The 27189-nt window shown below is 40.1% G+C and overlaps 1 protein-coding gene and 1 long non-coding RNA gene across 15 annotated transcripts in view; one reads left to right on the forward strand and one right to left on the reverse strand.

Annotated features, from left to right (window-relative positions):
* The window catches only part of MBNL2 (muscleblind like splicing regulator 2), a 171665-nt gene that overhangs the window by 42687 nt on the left and 101789 nt on the right, over window positions 1-27189 (forward strand). For 9 of the 14 annotated variants that reach the window (XM_007960714.3, XM_007960713.3, XM_007960717.3 and 6 more), the window contains exon 2: window positions 8635-9411. In XM_007960714.3, the coding sequence (XP_007958905.1) occupies window positions 9238-9411 (174 nt within the window). In that variant the 5' untranslated portion in view covers window positions 8635-9237. Of the gene's footprint in view, window positions 1-8629; window positions 9412-27189 lie in introns of those variants that run through there. The other 5 variants (XM_073014443.1, XM_073014444.1, XM_073014446.1 and 2 more) reach the window with 2 other exon arrangements.
* LOC103214690 (uncharacterized) overlaps window positions 1-27189 on the reverse strand; it is a 197840-nt gene that overhangs the window by 30906 nt on the left and 139745 nt on the right. The window lies entirely within an intron of this gene.

A 27189-nucleotide genomic window follows, 5' to 3' on the forward strand; every position in this document is an offset into this window, starting at 1 on the left:
TCAAGATTGGACATGATTGATGTTTTTCCCTTAAAAAATGTACAAACTATCTAGAAAGCAATGGCACAGAGGAGACACCTGGGGTCCACAGCCCCGGCTTGTCTGAGAGGCGTGGAATGGAGGGAGGTCACTTCCTTGCAGAGTGAAAAGCCAGGCTTTCCAACTCGCCCTGCATAACTTAGCAGCTGCAAAAGAATGTGAGCGGCAAATTCTTTTATACAGTCAAAAGTGACTCTTTTCTGAAAATCTAACACTTAGAAGAGTTTTTAAATACATTTTGAAAAATGAAGTGTCATGTAAGTAAAGACCCTAAAAATAGCTTGGGATTATTTTGTAGAGTTGAACGGCACATCCTTTGGCATTTCAGAAAATACTACAGAACCTCGTTTCTTTCTTCTCGAACTTCAGTCTTGCCTTTCCTTTAAAGATGAGTCAAGCAGTGAACCTGGATATTCCTTAAATCACTCGCCTTCTGGAGAGGATGGGGCACTACAAAGCAGCTCCTTCTGATGGCTGACCTGCTGATCATCAGGCCACTAGTCCCTTTAAAGTGGTCCTCTCTCAGACAAGCCTCCGTAAAACAAGGCCCCGCCCACCCCCTCCAGAGGGCTATGGGTCAGTGTCCTTCCTGATTCTCACAGAAGGAAGTCTTAGCTGAAACAAATCTCTCAGGTGTTTTCTGTGAGTCTGGCTCTGTTTTGTTGTTTTGTTTTTATTGATCAGAAACAGCCACTGGGGGTAGCCCAGCCAGCACACTTACAATTGTTTCTAGGGAAATCAGTGAACTCAAAAGCCTGCAGGTAACTCTGGGTGGACATCTTTGTTCTTTCAGCAAGCAGCAGGATGCCTGGCACACAGAAGGCAAGGAATGCTTCCGACAGGGGTTTTCAAGCTTGAGCCTGCACTGAGACACAGATTGCTGGTCCTCACCATCAGGGTATCTGATCCAGGACCTTGGTGGTGGGGCCTAAGAGTGTGCACTTCTTTTCCCTTCCTTCCTTTTTTCCTTCCTTCCCTCCCTCCCTCCCTCCCTCCCTCCCTCCCTCCCTCCCTCCCTTCCTTCCTTCCTTCCTTCCTTCCTTCCTTCCTTCCTTCCTTCCTTCCTTCCTTCCTTCCTTTTTTTTTGAGACAGTGTGGCTCTTATCATCCAGGCTGGAGTACAGTGGCACAATCTTGGCTCACTGCAACCTCTGCCTCCTGGGTTCAAGTGATTCTCATATCTCGGCCTCCTGAATAGCTGGGATTACAGGCATGCCCCACCACACATGCCTGGCTAATTTTTTTTCTATTTTTTGTAGAGATGGGGTTTCACTATGCTTTTCAGGCTGGTCTGGAGCTCCTGACTTCAAATGATTCATCTGCCTCGGCCTCCCAAAGTGCTGGGATTACAGGTGTGAGCCACCGCACCAGGCCGAGAGTGTGCATTCCTAACCAGCTCCCAGCAGATGCTGCCACTGCCGGCCTAGGCACAACACTTTAAAAACCGCTGGGCATTGAGGCTTATGGTGTGCATCCCTGGGGCAGCTCCCAGCCTCAGCCTACTTAGCAGCAGCAGGGTAAGCCAGTGGCATCTGCTGGAATTTTCCTATGGATAATACTGGAATTCCCCATTCAGAGCATTATTCCTTTAGCTTAGAGTTTGGTTCTTATTAAAATGCAAATATTCCTTGGAGGAGGATCAGGAGCTCATTCAACAAACATTTGTCCAGTATATTCTGCATACCAGGCACTGAACTGAACTCTAGAGATTGAAAAATAATACACAAGGTCTATCAGATACCTGAGGCAAACCCTGAAGGAGTTTACCCTGTGGGGAGGCAGATAGAGAAATCAATATTTATGGTTCTTGTGAATTAAGGAATAATGATACCTATTTAAAAATAACGACCAGGCAGTATTAAAGATGGGCTGTAGGAGAGGATGTCAAAGGGGAAAGGAGGAAGGAGGGGGCACTGTTCCGGATGCAGGCCGGTGACGGAGGGTGGCTCAGATGAACCTTCAGGCAAGCTCATATCCTCTTGCTGGAGGAGGTGGCTGAGAAAGGCAGGAAGTTCCTAAATGCCTGAGGAGGAAGAGGAGAGGGCTGGCCAGAGAAATAATCGGGGGCAACTACTCCCAAACATTGCCTAGGTTCTGCACTGGAAGGAGCTAATTAGGGTGGGATTGTTTGGGACGTTGGAAATAAAACCAGAAAAAGTCAAAGGAAGTGAAAGAGAGGGAAGCCAAAACACACCAGTGAGAGAGACTTGGACAAAACTGGAAAATAATGTGGGCAGAGACCCTGTCCCCAGTGCAGCCTAGAAACTCCTGGGAAAGGTTACAGGTGCCTTGCCTATAATGGGGCAATGCCATTATACATGGAATCTTGATGGAAATTTTCCTAATTTCCAAAATTATGAAATGCCTGGAGGAGCCCTCTCTGGACATTATTAACAAGAGGCCCCTCTGGGCAGATGAACTTGAAATGCCACCCCTTCCTCCCTGCCCATCCAGGGCACTGTGAATGGAAAAGCAGCTGCATTTCCACCATGCCCTCAGGGAAGCAGGCTCCCATTGGTGCTACAAGAGTATTCGAGCCCTGCTTCCCGCCCAGGATGACTGCTTGGCCCAGAGGTGTTCCCTTCACTTTTGGGTGAGCAGCAGCTGAAGGAAGAAAGCAGGCTTAAGGTTTTTGTAGTGACACTTAGAAAAACCTCTCTGAGGGTCCCTTTGGTTGCAAAATAAAGGCAATGTGAGAAGTGAAGCCTTCTCCAGATAAGAGGTCCAGGTACCCCTATGCAGTCAGACCATTGCTCTCTAGGCACCTCCCTGCTCTCAGGCTCTGTGGCTGGAGCAGATCTACACCAGGTCTAATGCTGGTCATCATACGAAACTATTGTAGAGAGAGAGGAAACTTGAAAGTAGATTTTGTTAATACAGATTAGTATAGTAACTTTTAAAAATCACAGAGTTCTTTTATATTTCCACTACAGTCTGTCTTTCATGGCAGCAACCGTGTAGATATAGGCAGGAACTATTATCAATATTTAGATGAAGAAGGTGGGTCTCAAAGAAGTTGACTTGCCCAAGATTATGTGATGAGACACCTTGGCAAAGTGAAGGCTGGAAGCTAGTTCTTAGGACTTTCTACCATTCCCGGAAGTCCTGTTGACTAATAGAAGAAATGCAAAGCCCTTAAGACAGCATCATCCGTAGAAATAGAATGTGAGCTACTTAGATAATTCTGAATTTTTGAGTGGTAAAAAGAAGCAGGTGAGATCAATTTTAATATTTAACCCAATATATTAAAAATAATAATTCACTATGTAATAACTATGAAACAACATTAATAAGATATTTTCACATTCTTTTTTTTCTTACAAGCCATGTATTTTTGAATTCAATGTGTATTTTCTACTTAGAGCACATCTGAATTTGGATGCTAAATTTTCATTGGCAGTACTCCATCTGTACGTAGGTTTCATAAAATTTAAAATTAAAAAAGTAAATTTATATGCTCAACTTAGTCCAATCACACTAAAAAGTTTTCCAATGACTGAATCAAGGGTGACTTTTTAAAATTTAAATTCATTAAGAATAAATAAAAATTTAAAATTTAGAGTCTCAGTTGCACTTGCCTCATTTCAGGTGCTTGATTGATATGTTGCTGGTTATTTCTGCCTTGAACAGCACAGTCTAACACGTGCCCCTTCCTCTCAGCAACTGGCAGGCTAGTGAGTCCAATATTCTATTATGTCTATATGTTGGCATATCTCTCAGTCCCGTCTCTTGATGGCCATGCCAAAATGTGGTCTAGCCCATCCTTGCCCTCCACTGCTCTTCTCTTTGGTGGACCCATCTAACCTACCTCAAGTGGCTCTCTCCCTCTTCCCCACATCTGCCTGCCTGTGCCCACTCCTTGGTACAGGTGCCTATGCTGACAGTAGCCATATAGCTTTTTGGAAAGGAACAAAGAACAAGCTGGGAGAAAGAGTGGATTCATGAGAGGCTCTGATAACAGTGTGTTGTACCTGTGATGTAATGCACACCTCTTTCCTTCCGAAATATCTTTGCTGTACAAGTGACTCTGGCCAGCAGAAAGCTTGGGTACACCTGCTCTTTTTTGTTTTTTTGAGACTGAAGTTGTCTGTGTTGCCCAGGCTGGAGTGCAGTGGCGCAATCTCAGCTCACTGCAACCTCCACCTCCCAGGTTCAAGCAATTCTCATGCCTCAGCCTCCCAAGTAGCTGGGATTACAGGCGTTTGCCAGGCTAATTTTTGTATTTTTAGTAGAGACAGGGTTTCGCCATGTTGGCCAGGCTGGTATCAAACTCCCGGCCTCAAGTGATTGGCCCATTTCGGCCTCCCAAAGTGCTAGGATGACAGGCATGAGCCACTGCACCAAGCCTACCCAACTTTTTAAAATTTATTTATTTATTTTATTTCTAAAAAAAAAAACCAAACAAACAGGATACATGTGCTGAATGTGCAGGTGTGTCACATAGGTATGTGTGTGCCATGGTGGTTTGCTGCATCTATTGACCCGTCCTCTATGTTCCCTCCCCTCATCCCGCAAACCCCCAGCAGGCTCTTGTATGTGATGTTCCCCTCTCTGTGTCCATGTGTTCTCAATGTTTAACTTCTATTTATGAGTGAGAACATGCAGTATTTGGTTTTCTGTTCCGGTGTTAGTTTGCTGAGGATGATCGCTTCCAGCTTTATCCATGTCCCTGCAAAGGACGTGATCTCATTCCACTGCATAGTATTCCATGGTGTATATGTACCACATTTTCTTTATCCACTCTGTTATCGATGGGCATTTGGGTTGATTCCATGTCTTTGCTATTGTAAATAGTGCTGCAATAAACATAGGTGTGCATGTGTCTTTACAGTGGAATGATTTATATTCCTTTGGGTATATATACCCGGTAATGAGATTGTTGGGCCAAATGGTATTTCTGGTTCTAGATCCTTGAGGAATCACCATACTGTCTTCCACAATGGTTGAACTCATTTATATTCCCACCGACAGTGTGAAAGCATTCCTATTTCTCCACAGCCTCGCCAGTATCTATCATTTCCTGACTTTTTAATAATCACCATTCTGACTGGCATGAGATGGTATCTCATTGTGGTTTTGATTTGCATTTTTCTGATGATCAGTGATGTTGAGCCTTTTTTTCATGTTTGTTGGCTATGTAAATGCCTTCTTTTGAGAAGTGTCTGTTCATATCCATTGCCCTTTTCATATCCTTTGTATGTTCATATCACTTTTTGATAGGATTTTTTTTCTTGTAAATTTCTTTAAGTTCATTGTAGATTCTAGATACTAGACCTTTGTCAGTTGGATAGATTGCAAAAATTTTCTCCCATTCTGTAGGTTGCCCATTCACTCTGATGATAGCTTCTTTTGCTGTGCAGAAGCTCTTTCGTTTAATTAGATCCCATTTGTCAATTTTGGCTTTTGTTGCAATTGCTTTTGGTGTTTCTGTCATGAAGTCTTTGCCCATGCCTATGTCCTGAATGGTATTGCCTAGCTTTTCTTCTCGGGTTTTTTATGGTTTGGGTTTTATATTTAAGTCTTTAATCCATCTTGAGTTAATTTTTGTATAAGGTGTAAGGAAGGCCATCCCGGCCTTTAAAAGCCAGTCTATCTTAAAGACAAATAAGGCATGATCTCACTTAGAGGTTTTAAGTGTTCTCACAACTAAAAAATGCTAAGTATGCATATGTTAATTAGCTCAATTTAGCTATTCCACAATGCATACATATTTCAAAATATCGTTTGTACATAATAATCCTATACAATTTTTGTCAATTGAAATAAATACTTAATTTTAAGCAAGTGTATCTTGGTAGAGTTTGATCATCTGAATTCTAGTGGGATTTTCATAGTAAGTTGAAATGGGGATTCTCCCAGGGGGAAAAAATGTATTTCTTCCAGGGGGAATGGAAAAGGCTTCTTACTTATAAGTAAGAATACAAATGTACAGCATTCACTGAACTGCATTGGAAACATAGCTCCTGGAGAACTTTTAGGAACATCTGAGTAATTATTCATGCCATGTATGCAACAGTACCTATGTTTACCTCTTTCTTTTCCTTCATGGGAGCCCCTGGGAGAGACTCTGCTGCCTTTGAGGTTGAGCATCTACCTTGGGGCCTGCTACTGAGGACTTGGGGACTCTATGTAATATTTTTCAAACACTAAGTGTGCTCAGCACATCATTTGAAATACCCTTGTCATTGGTGCCTCATCTCCCTTGATGCAGGCAGAAATCTGTCCTTGTCCCTTGCTTTCCTCATCCTTTGTTCTCCATGGGAGCCAGAGGTACAGGTTGAGGTAATAAAGATACAAGTCCAGGCTGGTCTATGAAACCCAACCCATATTAAATTTGGTTATTAAACTCATCTTCTTAAGCTCCCTAGCTTAAGCTCGCTGATATTAGCTTCTGTGAACACAACGTTGCCAAACAGACATGCAGGAGCCTGCCTGGATCCCTCAAATATTTTATAATTGAAGTTTGCTATGTGTCATAGCTTTCAAGATTGCCAACTTCCTTAAATGCACATGCAATTAGAACTCATGCAAACACTTTTATTCAAATGTAAAAGAATTATTGGGATGAAGTAGCATTTCCTACCAGTCCCAAGAGATGTCCTGCTTAAATAAATGTTCCATCATCAGATAAGCTTGAGACACCACTGTAGCTTCTCCCTTATAAGGGACCCATCAGACACAGCAGCCAAGAAAAGCCCTGTGGCAGGCCAGATGTGGTGCTCATGTCTGTAATCCCAACATTTTAGGAGGCCAAGGTGGGTGGATCACCTGAGGCGAGGAGTTTGAAAACAGCCTGGACAACATGGTGAAACCCCACCTCTACTAAAAATACAAAAGTTATCTGGGCATGGTGGTAGGCACCAGTAATCCCAGCTACTGGGGAGCTGAGGCAGGAGAATCACTTGAACTCAGGAGGCGGAGGTTGCAGTAAACCAAGACCACACCACTGCACTCCAGCCCGGGTGACAAGAATGAAACTCTGTCTCAAAGAAAAAAGAAAAAAAAAAAAAAGAATAAAAAAGTCCTAATGCAAGGAAGCTCGTCTGGCTTGGTTTACCCAGGGTTAAATAAACTTTGATTTGGGGACATAATTTTTCAGGGAACACTTGTGAACCACTTAAAAATTATTACTCTCTGGGCTGGGCACGGTGGCTCATGCCTATAATCCCAGCACTTTGGGAGGCTGATGTGAGCGGATCACCTGAGGTCAGGAGTTCAAAACCAGCCTGGTCAACATGATGAAACCACGAAACCCTGTCTCTACTAAAAATACAAAAATTAGCCAGGCGTGGTGTCAAACACCTGTAGTCTCAGCTATTCGGGAGGCTGAGGCACAAGAACCATTTAAACCCAGGAGGCAGAGATTGCAGTGAGCCGAGTTTGCACTACTGCACTCCAGCCTGGGTAACAGAGAAAGACTCCATCTAAAATATATATATGTATATATGTGTGTGTGTATATATATATATGTGTGTGTGTGTATATATATATATTGCTCTGTGAACTTATTTGGTACCTGCCAATTTAAAATAATCTACTTCCAGTCTTCATTAAGTTCTTCTCAGGTATAAATTTTTTAGAAAGACATCAAGGCTCAGCAAGCATGTAAGGTCATTTGTGGCATATCCAGTTCATGAAAATAATCAACTTCTGGACTTTAGTCCTTTATTCATGCTTATCCCAATAACTGTAATTTAATGTTCCATGATTTCATAACCCTTGAAAAAGTTAAAAGAAACTGAAGGTGCTTATTTTAGACATCTGAACTTACTGACTATATTTTTGTTGTAGCCATGTGTTTTAACTCCAGCATTCCATACTACAGAGCGTTTTTAGATTATGACTCAGTTAAAAACTAAACTGAACTCAACTAAAATGAATTTACATTCCTGGCATTTAGTCATCAGTTATATTGATCAATAAATATTTCTTGAGGGTCTAATATACACCATAGACTAAGGCACTGGGAATACAGAAATGAAAACTACAAAGAACAGTCTTTGCCCTGTGAATGCTTGCAGAGTAAATAGGAAGATAAACATTAGGTAAGTTATGGTGGAGAGGAAATATTAAGACACCTGAGAAAAAATATCAAGAGGATCCTACCTACCCATCTCTAAGTCCACATCTCTGTAAACTAGGAAGAACGTAAAGAAGAAAGAGCCCACACTTCATCCAAAATGACAATATCTTTATTACATAGGAGGGACACATCCCAAATAATTGTTTATAGCACTCCCAACAATAAAATCAATGGCCTAAATGTGAAATTAATTGGAAGCCACAGTCCTAATACACTGTTTTGGCGATTAAGCACATTAGATGGGATTGTTTCAGAAGGCCTAATTATTGTGTCTGCCACACTCATCTGTTTGAGTCATTCCTAACTTTTGGACTGCTGCCTAGACAATTCTGCAATACGGTTTCTGTTGCGTATTCTTTTTTTTGTCTTTAATGCATAACTTTTCTCACTATATTCAAAGCTCAAAGCTCTAAACCAGGCTTTTGCAAATTCTAGATAAGAGTTCAAAAGTTCGTTGGAGTGTTGATTCATTGAGTTTGCATAAAGGTTGATATTTCATTTCTGTTTTGCAGGTTTATCATTTAGAAGTGCCTGTGTGAAGTCACTTTTGCTGGAAACTGCAGCCTGGGAGCTTTCTTTGTATTCACATCTCGCTCTTCTGTCAAGTACACTTTACCCTGACCTTATGAGTGGATGAAGATACCTCAGTTGTCTGACTTTGCCAATTGCTTAATTTCAGAATTCAAAAAGGGGGAAGAAAAACATCCTGCTAAAATATGAACATCTGAGTGTCTTATTTTCTAACATCGTCAATAGCTGTGAGCGTCAGCATTAAATATTCTCCCAAGGAGTGCCATGAAATTGAAGTCACTTTATTAAAAACAAGCGTATCTGCAAAACAGCCAAGAGACTCAGACGTTGAAAGCCAGAGATGACACTGAGTGTGCTTTTATTGTGGCCCGCCATCTTCAAGTGGGACATGTTGATTGACGAGTGATTGCCTATCCATAAACTCTCTCATCATCCTGTTCCCTGGATTGGACTTCACTGAGCAATTCATCACTCACCTTCAGACTTACATGTGGGAGTTTTCACAACAGTAGTTTTGGAATCATTAGAACTTGGATTGATTTCATCATTTAACAGAAACAAACGGCCCAAATTACTTTATCACCATGGCTTTGAACGTTGCCCCAGTCAGAGATACAAAATGGCTGACATTAGAAGTCTGCAGACAGTTTCAAAGAGGAACATGCTCACGCTCCGATGAAGAATGCAAATTTGCTCATCCCCCCAAAAGTTGTCAGGTTGAAAATGGAAGAGTAATTGCCTGCTTTGATTCCCTAAAGGTAAGAGAATGCGTTTTATGTGTCATTTCAATACCACATTGGACTTGCAAGCAGAAGGCTTTTCATTGCACTTTTACAGAAGTTTAAAAATTGCTTTTAGATTCTGTTTTCTTGTTTGTGGTGACTGTTGGGAGATTTTCACTCAAATTTTTTCATATCAGGCATATATAAATTTTTTACATACCCATGTTTAAATTAAAAATACATGATGATGTATTTCTGGCCTGGCATGACATTCATATACCCAAGAGTTTTAAATCAAAGTCTGGCTTGTGACAACTGAAGATAAATATTTTATCAACATTTGATCTTCTGGAGGTTATATAAAGGTGAAGAAATTGAATGTGTCACTTTTAAGTGCCAGTTATTCTGACTTAGCTCTTGAAGAGTTTTCTATTCTTATGGCTTTTTTTTTTTTCTTGACCGAGTACTTCCTAAAACCCTTCTTTGAAAATGTGTCATGGCTAACAGAAATTATTAAGTACACATTCAATACTCAATACTTGAGAATCTACTTCATGTGAGTTATATGACAAAAGAAACTAAAGTGATTCAGATGGCACCCTTGATGAGCTTACTCTCTGGCAGGGAAAATACAGCATATCAGCAAGTATCTACAATGCAAGAAGAAGGGGACACATGCCTTGTGGGAGGAACAGACAGTGAACACATTTCTATGGAGTCCATAGAAGAGAGCTGGCTTCCAACAGACTGTTTTAAGACATGTTTTTGGAGATTCAAGGCATCTGAGTCGTATACTGATTTGGGTGGAGTTAGGCAGATAGAGAGAATTTAATGAAAGATCTAGAAGTGGCATGAGTTAACCCATAATGCTGTGGAATGTATTCAGCCCTAACATTATGAATCTGAGATTGTCTAGGGCAGTCCTACAGGCATAATAATATTGTTTCCAGGAGCAATAAATAAGGCACATAGGTTAAAAGAGTTCAGTGTTTACATCTCTGCAAGACTTCAGTAAGTTTACCAAATAGTTAAGAAAATTGTTTATCAATGCTCTTGACATGATTTGAGAAATTACACAGCTGTTAGTTTACAAAATAGTGACCCTAGCCTATTCTTGAGTGTTAAAGAGACTGAGTTGTCCTTTAGGACAATTTTGTCTTAAGTAAAAAATTATGTCTCGTAAGACATAAGTCAAAATTTATAATTCTTATAAGACTTTGAACTACATATTTAAATTTTAATATATCTTAAAGGGAAAATTTGTCAATACACTCAAAGCAGGAAAATGTATTTTCGACCCAACAAAAAAGTATTTTAAGGGTAAAATTTTGACAAAATAGATCTGTAATCTACATCAATACCTACTCCTATTTTATTCCTTTTTATCATAAAAAGTTTATTAGATTAGACTTTAAAATGATGAATTGTTTTACCTAAAATGGAAATGAATAGATGGATAAATCACAATTCATATAAACTATAACAGTACAAGCATAGTTATATATCAGTATATTTTGCCTTTAGTAAAAAAAGTAAACCAAGTCTGTATTTGCCTCTGTGATTATCAGCAATAGAAACATTCACTATGAAAAAGCAGTGCAGGCTGGGCATAGTGGCTCATGCCTGTAATCCTAGCACTTTGGGAGCTGAGGTAGGCGGATCATGAGGTCAGGAGTTCGAGACCAGCCTGGCCAGCATGGTGAAACCCTGTCTTTACTAAAATACAAAAAATTAGCAGGGCATGGTGATGCGTGCCTGTAATCCCAGTTACTTGGAAGGCTGAGGCAGAAGAATCACTTGAACCTCGGAGGCGGAGGTTACAGTGAACCGAGATTGCACCACTACACTCCAGCCTGGGTGATAGAGCGAGACTCTGTCTCAAAAAAAAAAAAAAAAAAAAGCAGTGTAGATTTAAAACTAGATCATAAAAGCTTCAAGATATGAAAACAGGTCAGTGATGATAAATTAATTTTTCAGGTCATCCCCAATTTTTCCATCTTATTAATCCAAGCCTTCTCCAGTTGGATATTTAATATTAAACATCACATTTTTTTTTGCCAATTTTTAAAAAACCTTATGTTCTTTAATGTAATTAGAGAAATATGGGGAAAATAATTCCCGACCTATTAAGGCCAAGTATTTCATGAATATCAACTAGACAACAACGCGTAGATCCTTGCTATTCACCACATCACTGTGGATTCACTAGGACCACAATTGTTTGAGGAATCCAGCCCCCAGAATAAAGGGTCATGAACCATTTGTTCAGCATAAAAACATGAGCCAAGTTGTGAGAATATTGAGCACCACTCAAGTAAAAAAAGGCTTTACAAATCATTTTCAGAAGTGCCTGGTGGAACCTTTTTGAGGCGTTGAAGCATAGTTATATAGTGCCTCAAGTTATCAGTTCCCTTTCAGATTGTAAAATTTCAGGTTATTTAATGAGTGCAACATTATACATTTTTAAAACTGTCCAGCTGAAAAGAATGTGAAAACGGCCCACAGGCACAGGAGTAAAATAGATCTGAGTCTAAATACCTGCTCAACTACTTCCCAGCCTTGGGTGTGTCATTTATGACTTTTTGACTTGGTTTCCTCATCAGTAAAAGGAGGATATTCGGCAGAGAAACTGGCTGAAGTAAGCACGGTCTGTAGCAACACGCTGGCAGATTCACCTTACAAGGTTCATATGAGGATTGCAAACTCTTTCCACAGGACAGACCAATCAGAAAAGCACTCAAAAAATAGTAGCTAAAAAGAAAAATAATGACAATGATAATGATGAAGCTGTTTAACTTTATTTCATAATCGATTAATAAAAGACAATGTTGCTCAGTGTGCAACAGAGAACTCAGTGTGCAATTGGAACCAGTGTGCAATAGAGAGAAAGCAGCAAGGGCTTTGAAATCAGATGAACCAGGGCTTGACTAAGCCTGGCTGGGACCTAGGCAAGCTTCATCACTTGGGACGAGTTATTTTACCTCGTTGGCTTCAGTTTTCTCTTACATAAAATCGATCTAATTACCACTTCATAAGGTTACTTCAAAGACTACCTGACCTGTGGCATCCCACATACTTAGCCGAGGGCTGAACAAGTTAGGACCTGAAATATTAGTTTCTTTCCCTTCACAATAAAGTATCCCAGGATAGCCACTGATTTTGATGACTGGTTTTAAAGGCAACATCATGTGCCCAACTCTTAACAAGTGCAAACTTTTAAGAATCAACTGTGTGAATGATAGTACCTCAATTATACAAATTAGCCATGACAAGAAAAAAGATTTGGGGGACACAATATTTTTGTTATTTATTACCAGATATTTTGTGCAAACACTGTGAAGTATTTATTTATAACTGTGAAAGAAATCTATGTTGGACTGCCAGTATGGGGGCAAGTCAATCTGAGTCTTTTTTATTGTCGTTATATATTATTTACAAACATGAGTAAACTTTTCCATAAGTATGTACTAAATTTGTTGGTGGAAAGTGATTTGCTGAGCTCTTTGGCATGAGAATTATACATCTATAAATGCATTTATAGAAGACATTTTGGAAAATATAGTACAGTTCTTACTGTGAAATTTGTACGTTTTTCACATACCTTGTTGTTGTATTTTATGTAAAACACTGAGCATGGAAGCAGCTGTGAATTTTTTTGGAAGTTTCAGTATTATTAGGAACAGTAGACTTTGTTTAACGATTTTTCTGAAAGGCCAGGTCACATTCCAGAATGCTGTGTTCCACAACGTAGGTTAACTTGACAAAATGCAAACTGTTTTATGAGCAATCGTCTCCCTTGGAGCAGAGGCCTTGACCACGTTAACCATGTCTCTGATGCTTTTATGATCCATGAAATGCTTTCTCTCATAGCTAAAATGTTTAAGATTTTTCTTTCCAGATTCTTTTTTCCTGTAATTGATAGGAATTAATCTGAACCATTTGGTAAATTGAACATCAGGAAGGGAGCACATAAAGTAACATTAATGCTTATTAAGACTAAAAGTGTCAGTATTTACCACTTTCAGGAAGTATTTATTTGCTTAAACATTTGAATTTACACTCAGCTTTAAAAAGGGACACAACTTTAAAAATAGGATTGCTAATTTTGGTTGAAAACAGTCAGAGTATGGGGGAAAATTGTTTAGACAATTTTTAGAAATGTAGGCGTAATCTTTTGTAATAAAAATTCATTTCAAGTATAGCGAGATCCTTTTTAACACCTGCATCAGATGATGTCACTCCTCTGTTCAGGATCTTCCAGTGGCTTCTCACCACACTCAGAGTAAAGAGCAACACTGCAAAGGCTGCCTAGGCCCTGTGAGATCTGCTTCCCCCTCCTGCCACTGGACTTCATTTCTATCGCCACCACCCCCTCCAACCCACTCCAGCATCTTTGCTGTTCCCTGAATATGCCAAGTAGGCTTTGCCTTAGGGCATCTGCACTTGCTCTTTCCTCTGTTTGGAATACTCTTGCCTCAGCCACACAAACAGCATGCTTCCTGGTTTCCTTAAGGTTTCTGATTAAAAATGCCAATTTGTGAATGAAGCCTTTCTACCAACTTATTTCAAATTGTAATTCTGCCATTGCTGGGATCCCACTTCTTTCTTACCTGGCTTACTGCTCCCCCAACACCAGCATTTGATATGAGAGATGCTAATTTGTTTATCGGTTTATTATCTGTCTCCCTCCTCCACTCTGCTAGAACATAAGCTCTATGTGGATAGGGACTGTGTCTGTTGTGATCACTCTTGTGTTCCTGGAACCTAGAACAGTGTCTCATACATAATAGATACTCAATAAATATTTGTTGAATTGCATGTTCTCCATGTTCATCAGGGAAGTTTTCAAGCCTCTCAGATAGGGCTGCTGGATTTGATTGTACAGGGGTGCACTGCACTCTAGGGGCAGCTTTCTCATCACAGTCTACGTGATTGACACCCCCTGGAGTTGCGCAGTGGACAACCTGTACAGCCATGTGCTGTTGCCCTGGGGTCAGCATCCAGATTTCAAAATCAGGGGGTTCTGTGTAGGAATTTCAAGGCGCAGGTGTGACTCTGGAAGTATAATACAACATTGACAAATTTTCAAGTAAATAATTTGATTTCCTCTTCAGGGTAATTCAAGCTGCATATGATGCAGAAACTACTTTTTTTCTACCCTCGTTGTCTGTCTAAATTTCAAAGATGTGAAGTGGAAGTTGCTCATTTGCCTATGGGATGGTGTCTATAAGTTAGCTGATGGCAATATGCAATTTGCCAAGACTTTAAGTTCATGTTCTTAAATTGCTGTTGGGCTCCTTAATAGCAGTGAATTCTGTGCAGAAATTGTTTGAGTATTTTCTCAATTATTAATTTTGGCCTGATTTGCAAATATAACCTCAGACAATTTTTTTATTATCAATAGTCATCATTGTAGTAACATAGAGCCTACTATATGCCAGGTACTTTTCATGCATTATTTATTCCAATAACTCTGTCAGGTAAATATGACTCAATCACCCTTAGAGATGTGGATACAGGTTCAAAAATTTAAGTAGCTCACTTGTGACTACCAAACTCATGAATGGTAGAGAAGGGGCCTGACTCCAGGTGAGTGTGGCTCCTAGCCAGCACTATGCATTCCCTTCTTGTAACTGCACTTACTGAATAAATCACTGATGTGGTTAATTCCAAAATTCTTAATAGCTTAATAATATTCATGTTTAACAAGATTAGCATGTTGAGGAGTTCCAAAAAAAATTCTAGGCCAAGTGCAGTGACTCACACCTGTAGTCCCAGCACTTTGGGAGGCAAAGGCAAGAGGATTCCTTGAGCCTGGGAGGTCAAGACCAGCCTGGGCAACTTAGTGAGACCCCATCTCTACAAACAAATTTTAAAAATTAGCCAGTTCTGGTGGCATGCACTTGTGATCGCAGCTACTTGGGAGGCTGAGACAGGAGGATTGTTGAGCCCAGGAGGTTGAGGTTGTAGTGAGCCATGATTGCACCACTGTACTCCAGCCTGGGGGACACAGCAAGACTTCATCTCAAAAAAAAAAAAAAAAAAAAAAAAGCCAAAAACCATTCTAAAATAGAAGCTCCCAGGAGTAAACCTGTTTAGATAGCAGAAATTTCAATCTTTCAAAGACAGAGACACTGCAGAGAAACTAAGGCATATGTTGTATTTGTTTCTGTTTGTGTCTGTCTATAAATATTATACCATCACCTACTAAATCTCTGTAACAAAAATGGTTTTTGTCCAAGGCATTGTTGGTGCGTGTGTGTGCCCATGTGATTCTGAAATGCATAAGTGAGTTTTAGAATGTAACGGAGCACAGGCAGGTTCATGCTTCAAGATTCTTGGACCCACCAATTGTATTTCCTGAAAACAAGCCCATCTCTTTCATTTGACTTCGGCTGTTCTGGGTATATCAACCACTTCCCCTGTGCACCCTCTCTGGATGCTATTCAGACTTCATATCATAGTTTACTCCTGGAAATCCATGCCCAGTGAGAGCCCAGAAGCTTCTGAAAGATGGCATTGTGTCTTACTTATTGTCATGCCCCAGCACCTAGCATGGCATGTGGCACAGAGCAGAAGTACGGTCATCCCCAGAGAGTGCAGACATGAACAAAGAAACCCTTACAACTTTTCCAGATGGACCTAGTGCTGCTCCATCAGTGATCTCCAGACCAAAACCTTCCTTGTATGTCATTCACCATTTCCTTTAACATCTCTGTTTCATTTTGCAGTTTGGTTATTCGAGGAGAATTCTCTCCTGCTACTTTTTGCCTGTGTTATTTTTCTAGTTCTTTCACCACGCTCACTGCCCTTCCTACTTTCCCTCTAATGCCACCTCTTCCTCCCCTTGCTCCCTCAGTATGGATGCTCCCCAAGACTCAGGATCAGCCTTTCCTAGTTCAGGTTCAGCCATCAGCTCTGAAAGCTCATCTGCTTTTATGCATTCATTTCCCACCTCTGTGCCAATGAATCCCAAATCTGGGTGTGTGCCCTCACGTGCCACCACCATGGCTCCAACTACCTACTGAACATCCCCATCTGAATGGCCCATTGTCACCTCTAGTGCCACATCTCTAAATTCAAACTCTTGCCTTCCTACTACAATCCACCCCCATCCCCGGGTGCCTTGTTCCCCGGGCATAAAACCTGACCACTATGGCCCAAACTCTTGGTCCTTTGTTTTTTGTTGTTGTTTTTCAGGTTGTAGGGAAGTATAATACCTTTAAGAATTAATCAAAACTAAGAAATCTTTACCCAGAAAAATACCCATACTCACAGACTATTACAAACAATCTGCAGGGTTTCATGTTTGCTTCTAAAAATTATCTATACATTGCAAGTTAAGAACTCTTCATCTTAAGAGAAGTCTGAAACATTTAAGAAGGCCTGAGAGTCTTTAAAAAAAAACCTTTGAGTTAGTTTACAAATTTGCCCAGAGTCAAGATTAGCACCAAATTCCTCCCAATACCCAAGATATTCTGTGCTAAGGAAGGAGAAACATGCAGCTTTCAGGATAAAAGCAGAACCATGACTCCCTAAGAGCAGGTGGGATCAGTTTCAGTGCTTTGAGTAAGCAAAGAAATGAAGATTTTCAGGGCATCAGGCACCTCCAAATGTCTCACTTAGGGAACGCACATATGTACCATAGAGAAAGCCCTTTTCCTGGAGAGAGAAAGCCACTTTCCTGGAGACAGCGTCCTCCAGCAAGATGCCTACATTCTAGCCCATTTTACAATTTAGAGTTAGACAAAATCATCTCTGTTTCAGTTTCCTAAGGCCGTCGTAACAAAGTACCGCAAACTGTGTGGTTTAAAACACCTGAAATGTGTTCTTTCTCATATCTGGAGCCCAGAAGTCCAAAATCAAAGTGCTGATAGGGCCACACTCCCTCTGAAGCCCCTGGGGTTGGGGAAGTTGGGGGAAAGGGATGGGAACCAGTTCTTGCCTCTTTCGGCTTTTGGTAGTGCTGTTTCTTGGCTCATGGCAGCCTCACTGCAATCTCTACCTCCCTCTTCAGATGACCATCTTCCTGTGTGTCTCCCTTCAAATCATCTTCCTGGTGTTTGAGTCTGTGGTCAAATTTCTCCTTCTTATAAGGACATCAGTTATATTGGGTTAAGGCCCCACCCTTCTTTGGTATGACCTCATCTTAAATTACATCTGCAACTACCCGATTTCCAAATAAAGTCACATTCTGAGGAACTGGGGGTTAGGACTTCAACATATATTTTGGGGGAACACAATTCAACCCATTAAAATAATATATACACCTAGAAAACATCAGAAATCCAACACTGTAGTCTAATTCAATTCTAGTGATTGGATTTGGCAAGAGAGAGGAGGCTTGCAAAACTCTAGAGGGTCTTTGGTACTGAATCGAAGAAGGAATGATGACAAACTGGCGTTCCATGATTACAACATTCTTTGGTTAAAACATGTAAAAATAATTCATGGAGAAAAATAGCAACATTGATTTTCACCTATAAATGAATGGAATACAATATCAATGTTTATTTTAATTGTATTTTTTATAGTTAGGTTTATTACTCATTTTGCTTTGGGCAGTGATGCTAACTTTTGTTAGTCAGTGTATCGGTTCTTATGAAACCATTCATTATTAAGGCTTAAGGAGAAAGAAATATTTATGTTACAGGATTTGTTTAATATTCTATTCTTTTTAAAAATGAAAATAGTCAGCATTCTGTCAGTACCTTTCTTTCAGTCAAACTTTTGTTTATATTTTAGGATTTGAAAAAAATGACACAATAGGAAGCAAAGATTTAAAATTAAAAGCCCTGGCCTAGGAATCTGCATCTGAGCCCTGCCTTTGTCACATGTAACTTTGTATCATTTTGCCTCTCTGGGATCCAGGTGTCTCACTAGCAAATATTCTTTAGCTCACTCACTCATTCATTCATTCATTCATTCTCTCATTAACTAAACAAAAGGGGGCAAATAAAAAGGAACCAGGAAGGTGATATGAACAAATGACTCAGCTCTCCGTGTTGGAGAGACTCAGGAATTGCTGGAGACAGCAGAAAATTCAGTGAGGAGCTCATGACCCCTTTAACGACAGCAGCTGCCACTCAGCAATAGACAGCTGTTGCTTGCCTTGTGATAATCTGAATAATTGTTAAAGAGAAACAGAAATTCAAATTTTGATGTGATGTTTCCCAATTTCTGAATCTCGGCAATCAATTAAAATCTTTTTAAACCTTAGAGTCCAAATAAAACACATCTTCAGGATGGATTCAGCCAGTAGACTGCCATATTTAACCTCTAAAATAAACAAATAAATATTGATTAGGTGCTCTTAAACACTGGGAATATAACAGCATAGATTGCTTCTTCTATCAATAGAGATCACTGAAGGCACAGTGAATTTATCAACTGCTCTTAATCATCCTTGAAAGACTGTATTCACACTGATTTGGTGATTCACTCTCATCTGGTTTTCCCCTCACCTCATTGGCCAGTCCTCTGCCTCCCTTCCTGAATCTTTTTCCTTCTGACCTCTAAATATTGGACTCTCTCCAGACTTAGTCCTTGAACATCTTCTCTACACATCCATGGTGGCACCTTACTCTTCTTAGAACTCACCAAACACGTTCTTGCCTTAAAGCCTTTGCACTTGCTGGGGCAGCCACCAGAACACGTGGCCCAGATGTCTTTATCCAATCCAACGACCATAAACATTTCTAGATGCTGAATATTTCTTAATTTCTATCTCAGCCCTGATTTCTCTCCTTAACTCTAGTCTTAGTATTCAACTGCTTATCTGACATATCTACTTGGATATTTATTTAATGATATCTCAAATTTAATGTGTCCACTAATAACTTTTTAATTCCCCACTCAACCTACTGTTCTCATTGGAACAGTTCTCAGTAGATGGTACCACTCCTTCGGTGGATCAGATCAAACACCTTGAAACCCACCTTCATTCTCCTCTTGTCGTTGTTGCCATATCCAATCCATTATAAGTCCTATTCTCTCTGTCTTCAAAACAGACCCTAAATTAAAGCACTTTTCATCATTTCTATCATGACCACCCCAGTCCAAACCACCATTGTGTCTCATATGAACTATTATAGTAGCCTGCTAGCTCTCACTTCTCTACTCTAGCACTCAGTGATCCTTTTAAAACATAAGTCACAGCATGCCAGTCTCTTGCTCAAAATCTTCCAGTAGTTCCCATTTCATTTATGAAATTCAAAGTCCCTTAAGGGCCTATGTGATGTTTCACCTGTTGCATTTCTGGCCCCACAGATCAGCCACCTGCTCCCCGGCCCCCTGCACTGTGCTGCAGCCACACTGGCCTGTTTATTCTTCAGGGCCTTAGCACTGGCTGTTCCCTCCACCTGGAATGCTCTTCTCCCAGGGAACTGTAAGCCTCAGTTCTTCATGTTAGTCTGGTCTTTGCTTAAATGTCACATTTGCTCACAAAAGCAACCCTGGAATTATCTTTATGTGACGCTGTCTATCTACTGTGTCTCTCTACTTTCTGTTTCCTCCACTGAATATAAGGCTGGGAGACAGCAACTGCCTTGTTGTATCCCTGTGCCTGGCGGCTACTGGCTGTACACCCATGCTTGCTAGTGAAGAAATGTGTCCTTATATCCTAAATTTTAAGGTTCTAACTGTTCCAATAAAATTCAGGTAGCATTTCTGGCTGCTGGTTACTCAGTTTTTCCCATTAATGTACAAACAGAAAAACATCACTGCTAAAGGCTTTGTACAAAGAAGGCTCTTTGGTTTACAACTGAAAGGTGTTGCATGCTCACTCATGTTTATAGCTGTCCTAAAAGCAGGTCACATGGAGACTTGCTCACAAGTGTCAGCTAGAGCTATTACAATTCATGGATTGGCTTGTTGGGCAACTTCACCGTTCCCAAAATCTTAGCCCTAGACTGATGCTGGTGTTTGATAAAATTTTCACTAGTCTGCTCTGAAATAAGGACACTGAAAGACGTTTTTCTCATTAAGGTAAATTCATTCAATTCAAAGGCTGCTTTTTAAAATTGACATATATTGTGGGGTACATAGTGATGTTTTCATGCATATAATATACAGTGATCAGATCAGGGCAATTAGCATATCCATCAAACATTTATCATTTCTTTGTGTTGGGACATTCAATATTCCAGCCATTTGAAACTATAATTTTTATATTATTTTTAATTACAGTTTACCCACAGTGATATCGAACACTAGAACTTATTCCCCCGATCTGGCTGTAATTTTCTACAAAACGTTGTTTTTTATTCCAAGATTGTTTTCTTCTTCTTCTAATTATTATGTTTATTTCTTTTTCTTTTTTCTTTTTTTGAGACAGAGTTTCGGTCTTGGTGCCCAGGCTGGAGTGCAGTGGCGTGATCTCGGCTCACTGCAACCTCCGCCTCCTGGGTTCAAGTGATTCTCCTGCCTCAGCCTTACGAGTAGCTGGGATTACAGGCGCCCGCCACCAGGCCTGGCTAATTTTTTGTGCTTTTTTTTTTTTTTTTTTTTTAGTAGAGACAGGGTTTCACCATGTTGGCCGGGTTCGTCTCAAACTCCTGACCTCAAGCAATCCACCCACCTCGGCCTCCCACAGTGCTGGGATTACAGCCGTGAGCCATGACGCCCAGCCCTTGTTGATTTCTTTCATAAAATGATTGTCTTAGTAGGTGAGTCTTGTCATTCTTTTTCCATAATGCCTTTACTTGACAAAAAGAAAAAGTAAATGGGCAACTCTATGCCAGTTTCCCGCTCTTTTTTATTATGTATTACTGCTTCATAAAATTCAAAGGCAGGAGTCTATCTGTCCATACTACTTGAACTAAAATCCACACCAGCAGAGTTATTCATTTGAGTCATACACACTGGAAGAGTTTTGTCATAAGAAAGTCACTGTGGGCCAGGTGCGGTGGCTCACGCCTGTAATCCCAGCACTTTGGGAGGCCGAGGCGGGCGGATCACGAAGTCAGGAGATCGAGACCATCCTGGCTAACACAGTGAAACCCCGTCTCTGCTAAAAATACAAAAAATTAGCCGGGCGTGGTGGCGGGCGCCTGTAGTCCCAGCTACTCGGGAGGCTGAGGCAGGAGAATGGTGTGAACCCGGGAGGCGAAGCTTGCAGTGAGCCGAGATCGCGCCACTGCACTCCAGCCTGGGCGACAGAGCAAGACTCCCTCTTAAAAAAAAAAAAAAAAAGAAAGTCACTGTGAAATCCACATGTTACCTGAGAGGACCCAAGAAGTTCCTCAAGCCTTTTTCTGTTAGCAAATGAGGACAGCTTGATCTATCAAATAAGCTAATATCCATTTGAGGGTGGGGGAGGAAAGTGTCCAACTAGGAGCCTCGAGGCCTAGAATGGCTTTGTTTCAGTGCACATAATCAAGGCCACAAGAAGCTGAGAGAAACCGGCAGAAAATGCCAAGGTCTAAACAAAGGCCAGCGGGCATGCCCCTGGGACTGGGGAGACCAGGTTTGTTCTGCAGGAGCTAGACCAATGATGAACTTCACCTATTTCACAATTTTTCCATTAACTGATGCTGCTAATACTAAATAGCACATTCTTTCCACTTGGTTTGATTCAATTTCCTCTGGCTCAAAGATTATAGTCCAGTGTATGTTAGTCTTTCTCAGCACCATCATGACCAAGAAGAATAAAACTGATACTCCTAGAACAAATCCTCCCCTGAGCACCGACCTTTGGGATTCAGGGAATGAGTAGATACTGACATATTTATTTGTGCTCAAACTTACCTAAACCATCTTGCCTGACCAAACAGCATTTTGGGACTATGACTGATGAGACCATTTCCTTATGCCTGAGGTTGTACCCACACAATATTAAGCTCTGTAGAACATGATATATTGTCAGGGGAAGGAGAAAAAGAAAATGACGTAGAGGCCTTAACCTAATTAAAGCAAAACAGAATGGCTAGATTCTACTTTAGGGATGTTTATATTTCATTTAGATTATCATCATCTCAAAGGAGCATTTCTTATTCTTAAAAAATATGTGTCTAATTTTTTACTGAATAGTGATGTGGGTGCTTAGGTACATTAGTAATCAATCTTAATATAAAAACGTATGTGTTGAAAAGTAGAATAGAATATATGGAGGCTCTTAAAAAATGACCATCTTGTCTACATCTCAAATCTCATTTGGAAGAATAGTTCAAGTGCTCTCAGCTCTTAGTAAAATCATTAATAATGACACTAAAATAAGCATTTGCATACCTGCCATGAAGCTAGCCATTGACCCAGATGCTTGGGATCTAAAATTAATCAGTAGCAGCCCTCGTTGGAGGCACTGAAATCACATGACCTCTCCCCCATTCCTGCTAACTTTTGGTTGTTAACAGGAGCTGGGATAGCTGGAAAATATCAGGAAAACAGAATTCTTAATGAAGAATTCTAGTAGGTCCAGAATCTTCTGAGTGGTATGTAAAGTCAAGGAGAAAGACATTTCACATTCTAGGGAACTTTAAATCTCTTTATTCATTTATTTATTTTGCAAATAGTCATTAAGCCACTATTAAGTGTTAAGCACTATGTCTGGTGACCAAAGAAGAGGTGGGGACCTTGCTTTCATGGACCTCACAGCCTAATGGGGGAATCAACAGTATTCCAACACAGTGGTAAAGTAAGTTAAAATGGTCAGGCCTGAAGAAACTATATGCAGACATAGCCAGCAAGACCTCAGATGTGACTGTAACCTTGCTTGATTTACAAACGTAAGCAAAACTTAACTTGAGCAATTTCTTGTAAATGCCTATGTTAAAGAATACAACTTAAACTCCAGTCAGAAGTAACAAACAGATGTGTAATTATGTAACTAGGGAATTTCCAACAGGATAGATCCAATAAGGTAACTGTGTAACTGCAATCAGTCGAATATTTCCCTTCATTACTTCCACGTTTATCCTATAAAAGCCTTCCCCTTGCAATCCATCGTGGAGCTCCCGAACCAGTTCTGGTTTGGAGCCACCCAGTTCTTGAATCACTGTTTGCTCAAATAAACTCATTAAATTTTTACTGCACCTCAGTTTACTCTTTAGCAAAAGTAAACAAACTAATAAAATAATCACAATTTCTGAAAAGTGTGATTGATTTATGAAATTTGGAGTGCCCCAGTATGACAGGCAGTGGGCACACCACTGGAAATAGAGCATGTTCTAAAAGCAGACAAATTTCTTGACCTCATGGGATTTTCATTCTAGTGTGAAATGACCAAAAAAAAAAAAAAAAAAAAATTGGTAGAAACAGCCTTCCTTTCCCACCCAACAATTATTTATTTACCGACTGAGAATTACTCGACAGGAAATGGAGCAAGGTACTCTGATAGAAAACATTGTGATGGGGGGGGTGGGACTTTTACAGAAAGGGTGGCTTGTGATGTGTTCTCCAAGGAGTTGCTTTCTGAGCTGAGGCCTGAAGGAAAAGAGAGGAAGGCTTCCCAGACGCAGGGGAAAAAGCTCTAAGCCTGGAGATGAACGCGCTTTGCCAATTCCTGGAAACCAGAGGCCTGACGTAATGAGTAAGACAGAAACTGTGTAGGTGTTTGAATGTTATGCTCAGCACTAAGATTTGAGCACAGGGATGACAGGCTCTGATCTGTCTTATGGGAAGGCCAGTCAGCCTGGAGGAGGGATGGGAGGAGGAGGCAGGGCCAGGTGGTTGGTTCAAAAAAGCCTCTGCATCACTCACATCACTAACTATGCCACCCGGCTGGGGTGGAGGGGGCAGAGGTAGGGAGATGTGTGGATTTACAATATGTTTTGAGGTAGGATTATTGTTATTATTATTATTTTGAGACAGAGTCTCTCTGTTGCCAGGCTGGAGGGCAGTGGTGCAATCTTGGCTCACTGCAACCTCCACCTCCTTGGTTCAAGCGATTCTCCTGCCTCAGCTTTCTGAGTAGCTGGGACCACAGGCATGTGCCACCACACCCAGTTAATTTTTTGTATTTTTAGTAGAGATGCGGTTTCACCGTGTTAACTGGGATGGTCTCAATCTCCTGACCTAGTGATCCACCTGCCTCAGGTAGAATTATTAATATTAGAAAAGCTGATGCATCACGACAGGTTATTAAAAAGATCAAGTAATACACATCCCATCTCCATTTGCTCTTTACCTTTGTGGTGTCAAGAGTGATTGCTCGGGCCAGGCACGACGGCTCACGCCTATAATCCCAGCACTTTGGGAAGCCGAGGTGGGCGGATCACTTGAGGTCAGGAGTTCGAGGCTGGCCCAGCCAACATGGTAAAAACCCATCTCTACTAAAAATACAAAAATTAGCTGGGCGTGGTGGCACGCGCCTGTAATCCCAGCTACTCAGGAGGCTGAGGCAGGAGAATCACTTGAACCCAGGAGGTGGAGGTTGCTGTGAGCTGAGATCGTGCCACTGCACTCCAGCCTGGGCAACAGAGGGAGACTCCATCTCCATCTCAAAAAATAAAAAATAAATTAAAAAAGTGATTGCTCAAAGAGGGAATGACTCTTTCCTCTTATGAGGGCATCTCTCCTGGCCCCATTTGCACTGCTGGTCATTTTACCCTTCATGTTCTCTAAGGCCATTCTCGCCATAGTCACTCAGGAGCTGGGTGTAAACCCAAGCTTGGGGAGAACTTGGTTTATTATCTGAGCAGACTTCCCTCAGACTGCTTCTGTAGAAAATCCTACTAAACGTGTCCTGTGTAATTGAAGCTCCCGCCACTTCTAGATTTCCCTTGGTTCGTCTTGAGATTGGCTCCAGTCTCCTTAACTTTTTCTTTGCCATTTTAAACAGAAAGTTCTATTTGATCATTTGTCTTCTAGAATTATTTTTTATTTCCAATTTCAATTCTAAATAAAAATCTAGCTCATTTTTACATGAAGTTTAAGCCCACTTCTTTAATTAAATTGTAGAAAGTGTTGTCGATATCCAAATTCCTCTCTCGGTGAGCCCCAGGTCCTCCCGAAATTCCTAAAATATTCACTTGAAGTAACAGTCACATCTTCATAAGTAGTACAATTTCTTCTTTATTTTCCTATAGGATTTCTTCGCATTAAGTTCATCTTGATTTACATTTTTCTCAGGGAATTATTTATTTCACTAAGATTTTCAATTTTATCACTTACAATTATTTTACACTAAGTCTTCTCTCTAAATATGACTACATAATTTATATATTATTTGTTTTCCTTTTATTTTTTAAATTAAATTTGCCAGAGGTGTGTCTGTTTTATTTGAAGAATCTGTTCTTTATCTTAGCTACCAATTCTACAAAGGACAAATTTTTTTATCTCATCATCATTATTGTTATTTTTACTTCTGTGTTTATTATTTCCTTTCTCCAACTTTCTTTTCGATTGTTTGGACTTTTTGCCTGTAAATTCTGAGTAGAATATTTAGTTCTGTTCTCATAATTATTTTTCTGTTGAAGTATTTAGGACTGTAAATCTACTACAAAAAAATAGTTTTGGCTGTATCTTGTAGATTTTTGTTTCTCACTTTTGTTATTTTCTAGTTTGCTTGACTGCCTCAGTCATTACTTACGCAACCACTTCTAAAATATCCAAGTAATCTGGTTTTTCTTTTTCCTTTGAAATTCTAGTAGTAATTTGTAGTAGTATTTTATTATTAAAATAATAAGGCACAGTTTTTACCTTAGAAATGCACTGCAGTATTTTTTAGTGCAGATTATGATCAGTGTTTATACCTGGTACATGACACTTGAGAAGATGCATTTCCTGTTCTTAAGGTCCAAGGTTGTATCAGCGTGCAGATATTTATCCAAACATTACATAATTCAAGTGCTTGGTGTCTGTAATTATTTATTTTTATCCCCTTGACCTGACAGAGAGTTATGGTGATGCAAGAAATTTTAATACTCCTCAGGTGTTTCCTTGTATTTCTATGATACTATGTTATTCTGAGCTTAGTGTTTCTTAAGTCTCATAGCTTTTTTACGGCTCTGTCTTGTATCAATATGTAATTAACCTTTTTTTCAATATATTCTTTGTTTTTGTTTAAAATTTCTTCTTTCCATAGGTTTTTGGGGAACAGATGGTGTTCAGTTACATGAGTAAGTTCTTTACTGGTGATCTGTGAGATTTTGGTGCACCCATCACCCGAGCAGTATACACGGAACCCAATTTGTAGTGTTTTATCCCTTACCCCCTTCCCATCCTTTCCCCCTGAGTTCCCAATTTTCTTCAATTTATTCTTTAACATGAATGTACCACTCCTGCTTTTTTTTCTTCATGCTTTCCTGATATATTGTGTTTCATTCTTTTATTTTCAACTTTATTATATCTTTTTTATCTTGTGTAAGCTTCATTTCATTGAATTTCATTTTTAATCTGAATTAATCTTGAAATCTTGTGTTTCTCTGATATTTATATTATTTTTAGCTTAGTCTCCTGTATCTACCTTCCTTTATTTTCTTTTTTCTCCCACTGTTTCCAGAACCCCTCACCAGTTAATCAATGACTCTGTTCGATATTGTGCCATACTCCCTGCAAGACACATGGAAATGTAACACTCAGTTCTTGTTCTTAGGGATTTTATAAACTAACTAGGAGACAAATAGCCTTGCAAAATTTACAGTTAAATACTAAACCATGTGTACTAGTTATTAGCAGAAGAGACTTTTTAAGAAAATGGAAGCGTTAGCTGCAAGAACAACCAAAAAATGTCATAGCAGAGAGCATGATGGGCTAGGTAGAATTTAGCTAAGTGGGAAGGCAGACCTTCATGTTATTTACCCTGTATCAGTGGCTGCCAAATGCTATTCCTTTGGGGACTTATGGAAGCACCTGGTCAGTAGGTCTGGGTATGGA

This window comes from Chlorocebus sabaeus, chromosome 3, assembly GCF_047675955.1.
Source record: "Chlorocebus sabaeus isolate Y175 chromosome 3, mChlSab1.0.hap1, whole genome shotgun sequence".
NCBI lineage: Eukaryota > Metazoa > Chordata > Mammalia > Primates > Cercopithecidae > Chlorocebus > Chlorocebus sabaeus.